This window comes from Gymnoscopelus braueri (assembly GCF_963280865.1).
Source record: "Gymnoscopelus braueri genome assembly, chromosome: 12".
NCBI classification, from domain to species: Eukaryota; Metazoa; Chordata; class Actinopteri; order Myctophiformes; family Myctophidae; genus Gymnoscopelus; species Gymnoscopelus braueri.
Genome location: NC_137614.1, coordinates 15,536,697 through 15,549,120, shown reverse-complemented (window position 1 = coordinate 15,549,120; position 12,424 = coordinate 15,536,697). Strand labels below are relative to the sequence as shown.

The 12,424-nt window shown below is 42.9% G+C and overlaps 2 protein-coding genes across 3 annotated transcripts; one reads left to right on the top strand and one right to left on the bottom strand.

Annotated features, from left to right (window-relative positions):
- Nucleotides 1-601: 601 nt before the first annotated feature.
- On the bottom strand, nt 602-2,049 carry ngrn (neugrin, neurite outgrowth associated). Its single transcript, XM_080445886.1, has 3 exons — nt 1,706-2,049; nt 1,464-1,574; nt 602-1,363 (listed from the first exon to the last, which is right to left on the bottom strand). Exons 1-3 carry the CDS (start codon nt 1,948-1,950, stop codon nt 769-771), a joined length of 951 nt encoding a protein of 316 aa, XP_080302012.1. The 5' UTR covers nt 1,951-2,049; the 3' UTR covers nt 602-768.
- Nucleotides 2,050-2,906: 857 nt separating this feature from the next.
- Nucleotides 2,907-10,631, top strand: nfyal (nuclear transcription factor Y, alpha, like). Of its 2 annotated transcripts, none has more exons than XM_080444479.1 (9): nt 2,907-3,019; nt 3,797-3,898; nt 5,249-5,395; nt 6,361-6,492; nt 7,137-7,242; nt 7,425-7,573; nt 8,692-8,865; nt 9,138-9,248; nt 9,619-10,631. In XM_080444479.1, exons 2-9 carry the CDS (start codon nt 3,821-3,823, stop codon nt 9,682-9,684), a joined length of 963 nt encoding a protein of 320 aa, XP_080300605.1. In that variant the 5' UTR covers nt 2,907-3,019; nt 3,797-3,820; the 3' UTR covers nt 9,685-10,631. The 2 variants fall into 2 exon arrangements, with proteins under 2 accessions (XP_080300605.1, XP_080300604.1); XM_080444478.1 differs by having other exon boundaries at nt 6,361-6,513.
- Nucleotides 10,632-12,424: the final 1,793 nt, after the last annotated feature.

Below are 12,424 nucleotides of genomic sequence, written 5' to 3'. Positions count from 1 at the left end.
ACTTGTGTGTTTAGGTTCTTATTACTGTGGTGGTCCGTGTATTTTGCAATGAGTCTTTCACAACTCCAGGTATGATATTACGTTAGCTTGCTCAGAAGGTGAAAGTTCAGACTGACCAATGTCTCCTCTTCATACTGTTTTGCTGTGTCACTGTACCTCTACTAGTTAGCCTAGTAGTGCAGGGCCTTCCTTACTATTATGGCATATTGAGGGCCAATTATCAGATAATCAATTATATATTGATTAACAGTATCATTTTACAAATGATTTCTGTAAAACTAAATGCTCAGTAGAAATATTGACAAATCAGTATCTAGTTTGTAGTAGTCTGCATCTCAACAAAACATTTATGATATACAGCAACTGTAAATGTATCTAATTTACAAAAATACAGTGGATCTAATCAAAAATAGCAGATATACAAGCTCACAGCGTAGCACAAGCTTGTACATCTATTTTTGAACATTTTTGGAAAATCTTGAAAGTGTGAACTACTGATTTAGAAGGCATTTGTAGTATCACCTCAGGTCTTAATGGGTTAAACAGCAATCCACTGCCTTCGTTCACAATATTGAACCCCATTAAGTGAACCACCTGATAGTGAATGAGTTTAAATATTTTATTTGACCAAATAACATGTGACAATTATAGGCAACAATATAAAACATGTAACTGCGTCAGTGAGTGCTCCTTTTTTTTGTACACAAAAAAATGTAATAAGGCAAACTGTAAGCTCACAGTTAACCAACAATTATATGCAGGAAGTTCTCAAATTCTATACAGAAAATTGCCGTCATTGTCAAAGAACTCATTTCCAATTCGCGCCACGGGAGAATGCTTTGCTGTTAGCATAAGTTCCTCAATTTCTTCCTCTAAAAACACCTCCCCATCCCAGCCCTCCTCTTCCTCACTGTCCTCAAAAGCACCGTCCTTGGCAACACCGTCTTTCGCATTTGAGCTGGACATCACTGGGGCAGGTTGGCTGGGAACTGTTAGTGACACTGAGAGCTGAGTGGGCAGCGTGGCGAGGGAGTCAGGACGACCACCTGGGCTGACAGCTAGAGCCCTTGAGCCTTGTTGTTTGGATGTCAGAGTTACCAACGCACTTGCAGAATTCTCTGCAGGCAACAGAGCCAACGTGCTGAGACTAGGCAGCTGTGGTCTGTCCTGTCCTTGTCCTCTTCCTGGAGGTAGGGCCTGCTGACTGAGTCTTGCCATCACTTTTGCATCCTGCTTGGCTTTTCTTTCAGGTACAGGGGTAAACTTGCTCCTGAGAACCCTTAGGACGACATCAGCGGTGACAGAGAAGCCCTCAGCCAGACGCTCCACTGTCCACTCCTCTGGTTGCTCTTGCTTGAGATATCTGAGGGATGGAGAACATTACAAACATGTTGAGTTCTTATGTAAGACACTGGGTTGAATAAAAAGCTTGGTTTACTACGGTCCCTCACAGTGGTCCTTACCTGATTTGTTCCATAGAAACCCAGCTCAGCTTCCTCTCCGGGGCTCCTGAGGGCGTCATTTGCCTCCTAATCTTATGGTATTTAACAGTATTCTGCCGCTTCCTCTCCTCACTGAAATACATCGAAAGAATCAAAGACCAACAACAACATGTCACATCATGCCATGATATAGAACAAAATGTATCGTTATTTCATAAAAGAAATAACGTGCATAATGATGAGTGGTTATAAATTATTCTCACTCAATTAATTCCTGCAGCTTATCATCTACATCTTCCAAATCAGCTTCTTCTTCAAACATGTCTTGTCGCCGTCCTGGTCTTCTGTCTGAGGCCCTGTGTGAGTGTGAATGGCTCTGCTCCCCCCAGACTGTAGCTCTAGCATCATCCCGGCTTTTAAAACGACAGCTCCATGCTGACAACGCGGCCGTTCCTGATGGAGCAGCGAGCCGTGAGACCAGGGACAGCAGCCGGACAGTCAGGGCCATGTTACTGGATCAAATGTTCAGATCTACTATCCAAGTAAATAGCTATAAAATATACGTCACAAGCATGTCCTGAAGTAAACTCGTTGGACACTGACATCATGTAGCTATGTACACACACTTCCGCTCAAAACTTCCTGCTTGTGTAGCACAATTGTACAGCACAAATTTGCTGTGCTGCGACTGCGACCCCTACTGGACTGGAGGCGCTCACTAGAGCAGTGGTTCTCAAAGGGGGGGTCCAGGCATGGACCCCCAGGGGTCCTTGAGGCAGTTGAGGGGGTTCCAGGGGGTCCCCAGCAAAATGTGTTAATACAGCATCACAATCATTTTAACCCCATTATCCATATATACGTTGCCTATTAAAAATGGCAGATCTACAAGGTCACTTCGTGCTGCACTGCTAGCTTGGTACATCTGCTATTTTTGAAGAAGTCAGAAAAATCTCCCTGGCACAACATATTTGAGATGGGGGTCTGCGGCCAAATTCCTATGATTTTGGGGGTCCTTGACATGAAAAAGTTTGAGAACCAGTGCACTAGAGATGTTCAAGCTTGAGTGATTGATTGATTGAATACTTTATTAGAAGTTTGCAGGAAAAAACACATGAAAGTGCTGTGCAGTTCAATACAAGGTCAGCTAATAGGAATTTAAAACAACAAAAACAAGAAAGCCATTGGCTTGTTTCTTTGTACTCAATTCAGAGATTGCTTGATTTGATTACATAAACAAATGGGTTCATTTTTAGATACTTAGTTAAGCCCTCGAATAATGTTTCGCAACAATACATTTTACAACTTGCAGCTATAATAAGCCATAGAGTCGTTAAAAGCTCACTGTAGAAACAACGCCTGCTTAGAAAGGAGGGCAACGGCGACATCTCCTGGTCAGTCGACAGCCTGGCATGCGTCACTTGTGTGTACCTTCATGTCTCATGCATGCGCGTCGTGCGCGCGCCTCCTCCCTTGTCCCTGTTGTTTCATTTGCGCCATTTTGTCCGCTCACTTTGGTGATTGGACTTTAGCAAGCCGCACTGGAGCCAATCAGAGGGGAACCGGACAGCGGATAGACGGTAAGGCAGAGCCGATTGAAGCCATTGGTAGTTGTCAGCACGGATTGGTTTGTCACGGACCAACCAAATTACTAACCCTGCAAAATGCAAAAATCGAACGGCAGTTTGATTCCAACTGTCACGACCTGGGCTAAATAACACATTAGGTTGTTGTTTTGTTTTTCCACGTTAGGCTGTTGTTGCGTGGAAACATGATCGGTGTGAGCGACGAGCGTTAGCAATAGCTGGCTAAATGTGTTGAGTCTCAGACAAAGAAGGGGCGATTGCTTGTTGTTTTACATGAAGCGAGCTGTAAATCTGACCCCACAAACAACAACAACAACAACCAATATCTGATTTGATGGGTGGAATAAATAACGTCAACTCACCAGTTATGTTTATGTGTTCATTCATGACCTAGATTAATTACCCAGCTACATTTAGCTAGCATGCTAATGTTAGCCTGGTTAGCTCCCCCAAGAAAACAACTTGACAGTTATTCATTTGAACACCACATACAGTCAGTATAAAGAAAGGACAACAACAACAACAACACACATATGTCCCATGTGGTGCATCCTGATCCAAGCCCTCCATTTACAACAAAGGCATGCATTGTTGCTGACGTTCAGAGTTGCACTGACATCACTACATTTCATGTTTTGACACTGGTTTGTCACGTTAGATTAACCATCAAGCTAGCCCTTTTCATTTTATCATTATTTTTATTTTTTAAATATATAGATGTCATATGTGAAGGTTTTACTGACAGCCCCATCTGTTTTCTCTCTTCTAAAGAGAGGATTGTGTCATTAGCTAGATATGGAGCAGTACACCACTGCCACAACCACGACTGGGGAGCAGATAGTTGTGCAGACCTCCAATGGACAGATCCAGCAGGTGAGAATAACAAGGTTATTAGTCATAATCATGATAAAAAATCACTCACTAAATAATCGTATCGTGGAGATTTTAATTTATCATGAAATTGTCCTACACTAGGATGAATTCGCTTTTGTTGAGCTACAGCTTCAGTACCACTTAAACCCTCTATACTTGATAAAACGGACCTGTAAAGTGCACATTTGGTACACTCTTATTTCACTCTACACAAATGTATTCGCCAAAAACAGCAGATCTACAAGCGGCCATATTTTGATTATTGGGATAATATCGTTAATCGCAATTATTTTTGCCCCAATAATCGTGACATGTAATTCTCATATCGTCCCATCCCTATGTTAGTCTGCTACTACAGCATTTGAGTAAATTACAGTTGACACTGACAGATGCATGAGCACAAAACCGGTAGGGCATACCGAGGATATATCCATGTGCTAGCCTAGCTGGTCTATAGAACAAATAAACGTTGCTGGTAGTGCTGTGTAGTTTCTGTGTAGTTCTAAGCCAGACACTGTAGCTGTCATGCCTTGTCTGCAGACGCAAGGCACAGTGACGGCTGTGCAGCTGCAAACCGAGGCTCCAGTGGTGACGGCCTCTGGCCAGCAGGTGCAGACTCTCCAGGTAGTGGTGTGACCTCCGCCCTGTGCCACCGTGTCCCCACAGCATCACAGTCTGAGTGTGCATGAAGTCACTGTGGTTCATGATCCATGTCAGAGCTGTTTGATGCAGCCTCTCTCCTAGCATGCCCTGTATCTGCCCGAGCTGCATGTAAATTGACTCAGCCCAATGTGTCATGTCTCAGGTCTCTCGCCTCCTCACTCATGGCTGTTGATAGACGACTGTATGCCCGAGTTGTTCATATTTTAATTTTTTTCCCCCTCTATCTTTTGCTCTTGAAAAGTGAGTCGGTAAGAACTCACCTCAGACCTTGCTCTATGAGATGAGGACACAGCTATTTGAAACTAATTTGAAACATGGGTCTTGTGTTGATCAACTTGGACAGTGAATGTTTTGACAAGTAATTATTGCATAGTTACTGTACATAAGATTCACTTGTATAACATAGTCATTGTGGGCTGTCATTTAGGACTCATCTCATGCCATGTTTTGTCTTATTTACAAAATGACAGTGGGATCACTCCTCTTGGCATGTTGTGTTTATTTCCTATTCCAAAAAAAAAAACGGTAGGAATTGTTGCAATTCATCAAATGCTATTACCCAAGATGTGGGTTCGGGACCGGTCCTGAATTGCATCCCTTTGCTCGTTGTAGATTAAGCCATAACTATTGTATTAAGGTAACTAGCGCCTAATGGGTTACAATAACTGTTTAAATCCTTGTCTATAGGTCCAGGGGCAACCACTGATGGTCCAAGTGAGTGGAGGCCAGCTTATCACATCATCCGGACAACCGATCATGGTGCAAGCCATGTCAGGGGGCCAGGGCCAGACAATTATGCAGGTCCCTATGTCTGGAACCCAGGGACTTCAACAAGTGAGTGACTCAGTCTTGTGACTCTTACACCTGTGTTCAAATGTTAACTCCACAGCAACATTCTTAAGCTTAGCTAAACAAAGTAAAACCAGAGGACCCGATGCACTGTCAGCATGCACAATAATTGCTTCATAGATTTTACCGAGTGCCAGCGTCTTAGACTTAACAACTGATCCATGTCGAAACATCAACATCAACAAATGTGACTTTAAATTTTATGCTACTTTTATACCCACCGGCCACTGTAGTAGGTAGTGGTCCAACTGCTCCTTAATGCAAATTTCAGCCAATCACATGACAGGAACTCGATGCATTTAGGCATGTACACATGGTCGAGACGATCTGCCACAGAATGGGGATAAAGGTGATTTAGGCGTCTAAGTGTTGAGCGTCTATACGAACACAATCGGCCCGTGTTCGGGGGAGGGAAGGTTGCTATTTGTCACAGCACGTAGTCCTACGGGCTGGGGCGGCACCTGTCAGCAGGGAGTGTTGGGCGGGAGGAGTCGTAGGACGAAGGCTCTACGTCTTCCCGGTGGGGGCACCTCCAGTAGGATACAACAGCAGTGACAACACACAGAAATGTGTGTGGGGAGGAATTAATTGGCATAACAACTAGATTGGGGAGAAATGGGGGGAAATTCTGAATGACTGGCTAGGATTCTTGCACCCAAACCTCCTCTGATGATGCACAAAATACAAACCAGTGGCCTATCATGGAAGTACTGAGGAAAACTCATATCAGAAGTAAATGCTAGAGGCTGCGTGAATTAATGAGTAAATGAAATAGTCCATACTCCATAGTGGTCAACTATTTGTGTCTGTTTTAGTAAAGTTCACACACTTGTGCTTAAATTTTTAAGGGAGCATTTTCTTGTGTGCAAGAAAATCTCTCTTTATCTATCGTTTTTCTGTCTGGCATGAGGCATCTAGTATTGATTGTTTGTGTGTTTACGCCTGCATAGATCCAGCTGCTGCAGGGGGGACAGATCCAGTTGCAGGGCGGTCAGACCCTGCAGCTCCAGGGCCAACAGGGGCAGCCCCAGCAGATCATTATCCAGCAGCCCCAGACAGCCATCACTGCGGGACAGAACCAGGTCACTCTATTCAATCAACAGGTCACTCAGTCTTTATTTATACTTAGTAGCACGACAGTGACATATTGATGTTTTCAATATGTGACATACTTTTCAAATGAAAAAAGTGCATTTTCTTTACATAATTATTTGCCGTGCGACGAGGTCGTGCAACTAAGTATAAATTAGCCATTACTATGACAACTCCGGTTTAAGATGGTTCAGGTGTTCCGTTTAGTTTCTCATAGTGTATAAGTACGATTTTATACTATTCAAGTAAAGGGAAACTTTCGGAATTGTTAAAAAGACAGAAAAACAAATGAGTGCTTTGTGGAGGTGAGATAAAAAACAAGTGCAAAGGGGCTTAACAAAGGGCTTAATGTGGCAGCTGTGACTGGTTTTAGGATTAGTTTAATTATACATGGAAATTATGACTAAATGGAGAAAGAGGAAAACTGCAAAATGCTGATGAGAAATCCCAAATGGTTTATAAAAATGTTTCACCACAGAAGAGGAGGGGGGGGGTGGGATTCAACACAGAGGAGGGGGGGGGGATTCAACACAGAGGAGAATAGTGCACCAATATAAAATGCATGAATGAGTATAAGACTGAAGTAGTATTTTTTGCATCCAAACTGAGTTCCTCCCATACACTCTTGGTACAGGGCCAGCAGATCAGTTTACAGGGGGGCCAGCAGGTGGCCCAGACAGCTGATGGACAGACCATCGTCTACCAGCCCGTCAATGCAGACGGCACTCTCCTCCAGCAGGGTAAAGTCCTTTCCTATGACTTCATGGTTTGGGTCACACAGCAGTGCGACCAAACCACTGTACGCCAAACTTAGAACACTGTACCATTAGTATGCACCAACTCCCCATTTGTGTCCTGATTATGCAAAAGGTCTATATGTTGAGTGATGGGTATATGATACTGTTGATGAACCCCTCTACAGGAATGATCACCATCCCTGCATCCAGCTTGGCCGGTGCCCAGATTGTACAGGCTGGCAACAATACCAACACCACCAACAGTGGCCAAGGCACTGTGACCGTAACCCTGCCAGTCTCTGGCAACATGGTCAATACAGGTGGAATGGTCATGGTAAGACCCACTGCAGAGGTACCCAGCATCCTATATTAACTATCTACCTACCGACTTCGCACACTAGTTGGGCTGTGTGGTGGAGGAAAATTAACTAATACAATTTACAAAGTAACACTCCCTTTCACCAATTAATCGGTGTCATCTATTTTTCCAGCTTGCAAAGAAATCATAATTCTAATGAGCACCGTATACTGATAATCCTGCAGGCTAAATACAACATTTTGCAGTCACTGCGTGCCTGAATCATTTTGTTAGAATCATATTTATTGTCTTTGATCAGTTCTTAAATGTGTGCACCTTGAAGCAGAGCATTTCAAACATGTTTTTGTGTTTACATTAAAGCACAATTACACTTTGGTAGAGTTTGGATCTTCAATAGTTGCTCCATACATTGCACGGTGAAACAGGTCTCACTTTTAGGACACAAATGAACGCTAACAAAGCTTATGTATAAAACTAGTTTCTGTGTTTTGTTGTCTATTTACAATGATAATATTGTTGTTTCTTACACGTGCAATAATGTGGTGATTCGGTCGCTGAAGCTTCTGCCTAAAATAGTAAAATCAACACAAAGTTTTATTTCCCAAAAATTGCTTAACTGGGTTTTGTCATTTTATACATTGGCAGAATCAGCTTTGTTCACATTTGTTGGTGTGCTAAAATTCTGACTTTATCTATCTATCTATTTCACTGAGCAATGTAAGTCAATGTAGAGATTTGTATTTATTTTTGTATTATAAATTCATAATCTACAATAGAAGATATCTCATCAATATTTGGAGTTACATCATGGCAAGGTACAGTAACTACTAACTGCATAACCCAACTCTCCACCAAAGTTTAATTATGCTTCAAGTTTACTATGTGTATTTCAAGTCATAGTGGTTGTACTGTATGTGTTTTGGAAACATACAGTACCTGCACACAACCTGCATTTATCAGTATTCACACATACTTGTACCTCAGTACAAGTATTATATACGTCACAGTATGATTGGAAAACCAGTCAGATTGAAAAAGGAGCACTCCTTTTTCAATCTGATTGGTTTTCCACTACCTTTTCCAAACCATAGATTCTAAGCAGATTCTTTGCCTTGTATGTGTTTCACCATCAGATGGTGCCTGGAGGTGGCACTATGCCAGCCATGCAGCGTATCCCCCTGCCAGGTGCTGAAATGCTGGAGGAAGAGCCTCTGTACGTCAATGCCAAGCAGTACCACCGCATCCTTAAACGAAGACAGGCCCGTGCCAAGCTGGAGGCAGAGGGCAAGATTCCCAAGGAGAGGAGGGTAAGAGGCACTTATTCTTCTTATCAACAAACCCGGTATGGCTATGAATACTGGGAATGTTTCACTTCATTCCAGATCTCAAATTGAATAGGATTGTTGTTGGTTTGACTTAATTGTTGTATTGACTCGTGATGAAGCCCCCAGTGTATTGTAGGGATTATCCAACTAACGTTGGCAGATGTTGGGAGAACATGGTTCACTTGAGCACACTCTGTGTGTTCACAACAGTTAATTGGCCATGGTCCCTCTAACCACTTCCTCCCTCTAACCAGAAATACCTACATGAGTCCCGCCATCGTCACGCCATGCAGCGCAAGCGAGGAGATGGTGGACGTTTCTTTTCACCCAAGGAGAAGGAAGAAATGGCTTTGGCCCTGGCACAGGTAAACTTGGTTAACGATATACGTACATGTTTGACTAGCATATGACGGGGGAATTTAAGATGGATTTATCTACTATAGTAAAAAAGTAACTGATTCACTGTATTCTGTAAGTCATTTTGTAAGAATATTTTCAAAGATTCAATATCCTATTCTAACCACTTAAACCCTCTATACTTTGTAAAACAGACCTGAATTCACTCTGTACTTGGTCTGCTCCTGTTTCCTTCTACATAAAATCTCTTCGCCAGAAATAGCAGATGAGCTTGTAGATCGGCTATTTCTGGCGAATGTCCCCCCCCACACACACACACAGAATAGGGGGTGCTAGGGTTTCAAGTGGTAAATATTAATATTAATATCTCTTCCTCAGCAACAGCAAGAAGCAGCCCAGGCAGCAGCCGATGAGACGGTGGCGCAGATGATCCGGGTGTCGTAGCACCATCACTGATATAATGCCTCCATCTGAGGACACCATCACCACCACCCTGCAGCTAACCCATCAGCCCACCATACTCTCACCTCCTCCAACAAACCAGAAACCCACTAACTGGTTTCTTCCGTAATTTGTTCCTCCATCATCAGTCTTCCAGAAAAGCTGCCCACCTTGCCGCAGATGATTTGGACTTCCTCACCCATGAAATGGGGAGGGGTTCCTCATTGCTCAGCTCAATCAGTACTTACAAACAGTAAGTCATATTATTTTGACGGCAGTGAAATATGAAGACACGTGGAACCGGCACTTCACAACCTTTCATATGACCGCTATATGAAGCCATTTTATTTCAGACTCTGGTCAACCCTTAAGACTGGATTTTTCACCAGTGGATGCTCATTGCTTAAACTATTTTTGGCAATTGGTACAGGATAAAAGCTGTACTATTTAAAGATAGTTGACACATTTTACATGTGAAAGTGGAAATTGTGGTACACTTGTACCTTTATATTGTATGTGATGTCTTTTATGTTGAGATTTCTTTGAATTCATTCAGCTCTCATGGAAAAAAACTATTATGTAGGTACCGCCTTGGACTGAAATGTGAAGAAAAAAAATGAGATTGTATGATTCTTTGTGCCCCAATGTGTAACAGTTGTAATTAATGATGTGCCCAACGGGGGGCATATTTTCTATTATCTTTTTTCATAATGTGTTTGTAGAGAAAAATATACAAATTCATTCATGTTGCACCACATTGTACTCATGTAGTTACTTATTCACCGCCTGTCAAGCCTAGGTAGGGATATTTTTTATTTAAATTATAGGAAATAGATATTTTCTTTTTTACTTCTGATGCAGTCGCCCATTATTTCTTTTTCTTTATTTTTAAAGAAATGTTTGACATTGAACTGTTGATAACATGTGTTCATAAAATTTTATGAAAGTGACTTGAGTTGATGGTCGTTCCTTAACTTCTAACAAGCTGTGTATTGAAACATAAATAAAAAAACACGTGGATGGGACGTATCAACAGTGTTGTAGCCTGGGGTCGACGGGTGTTTCGGGTCTCGCAACATACACCCTCGCACAGGTGACCCAGCCGGGGTTGATCAAGCCCCGACTTACGTCCTAGTACCCACGGTAAGTCCGCTTCTCCGGAACTACTCTGCCGGGACCGAGGGAGGCTCTGGCACGTGGAGGGACTATAGGCTCTGTGGATGGCCTCCTGTCCAGGCCCCTCCTTCATCTCACCAGGTCCAGGACCTGAGCATGGCACCAGACTCCGCCGCTCCGAACATTTCACTCCGGCGTGATGGTGTCTTGGGCCGTGGTGGTACTGCAGGCTCCACTTGCGGCCCTAAAAGGCCTCACCGTGGATTTGTTGGGCTTCTTCTTCACGGAAGACGCAGACTGGGGCGCCAACCCATACTGCTCCCGGGTGCCGTCATTCTGGTTGTCCACCGTCTCCGGTGGTCACCAGACTGTTCCTGGTTGTCACGTAGTCTATTCCTATGAGCCACTATAAATAGAATAACTATAAATAAAAAACCATGTGAATACACCTGGGATGTATCATCAGTGTTGATTAATGGTGCATCAAATTAAACACTACGTACATGTATACAACCTGACCTTGGAATAAGTTTAGCAGTAATAACCCAATAATATCAACAATTAACATATTTGGGCTGTTACTATATTATAAATCTGGTACCCACATTGTTTCCATTGACTGAAAGAAGTATATTGAAAAATTCAGGTACAATAATGATTTGGCTATATATATATCTTTTACATTAATAGTACTGCAGTTTATTTTATTTTATTTTACACAGAATCAGATGAGATTTCAAGTAGTTATGATCAAACAATGCACTAGTGTTTTATAAAATGTGTCAAAAAGGTCATCTGTCTGACCTTCTCCCTTGTGAAAGAACTGTCAGATGAGTCAATTATCTAACATTAACTGCACAACAGATGCACAACTATAGCTAGACTAAAAGCAAGGAGGGAAAAAATAGTATGAATACTGGTATGTGTTGCATTCAAATCATTGCAGCGAGCATAATGATTACAATGTAATGAATGTATGCGGTCAGAGTTACATTGTAGCGGCCAGTGACGGGGTCCTTCTCTCCTCCGACGTTGATTGGACAAACGCCGCACACACTCAGTGTTGCCAAGTATGCTTATTATAAGCGACTTTGGGCTTGTTTTTCTCCAAAGTCGCTTGTAGACCAATTATTTGTTTACTAACATTGAGACTGGACGCACAGGTGATTGTTTCACGCCATCAATTCTCAACCCGTTGTTTTGGGGTGCGCTGGTTTCAGCACACCCCAACCCCCTCTTGTGTGTTGAGGCGCGTCCTAGCGAGACCTGACAGAATGGGTTTCATTGCGCGCATACTGGTTGCGCGCATACTGGTTCTTATCAGTGTGACGTCGTCTGTTAAGCAGGGCCGGACTGGGACCAAAATTCAGCCCTGGCATTTTGGTCCGGACCGGCCCACCACCCCCCGGACCGTTTTGTCAAGGGGGGGGGGAGCGTTTCACTGTTTCAGCCCAGCCCTGCACATGAACTCTGCAGCCGCACTGAGGCCCCTGCTGGAAAGCATCCCAGCCCAAACATTAATGTAACTAATAATTGGGCCACGCGACCCTGAAATGACCGTAATAATCCTAAAATGGGAGCGAAAATATTTGATTAAAAAAAAAAAAAAAAAACTTTTTTTTTTTTT

Excerpts from the sequence above, each read along its gene's own strand:
- ngrn (XM_080445886.1), bottom strand. The coding sequence starts at position 1,950 with ATGGCCCTGACTGTCCGGCTGCTGTCCCTGGTCTCACGGCTCGCTGCT. Across the intron at positions 1,575-1,705 it reads AAGCTGCAGGAATTAATTGA|TGAGGAGAGGAAGCGGCAGA; the intron begins GTGAGAATAATT and ends GATGTATTTCAG. Across the intron at positions 1,364-1,463 it reads GTTTCTATGGAACAAATCAG|ATATCTCAAGCAAGAGCAAC; the intron begins GTAAGGACCACT and ends TCCATCCCTCAG.
- nfyal (XM_080444478.1), top strand. The coding sequence starts at position 3,821 with ATGGAGCAGTACACCACTGCCACAACCACGACTGGGGAGCAGATAGTT. Across the intron at positions 7,243-7,424 it reads CGGCACTCTCCTCCAGCAGG|GAATGATCACCATCCCTGCA; the intron begins GTAAAGTCCTTT and ends ACCCCTCTACAG. Across the intron at positions 9,249-9,618 it reads TGGCTTTGGCCCTGGCACAG|CAACAGCAAGAAGCAGCCCA; the intron begins GTAAACTTGGTT and ends TCTCTTCCTCAG.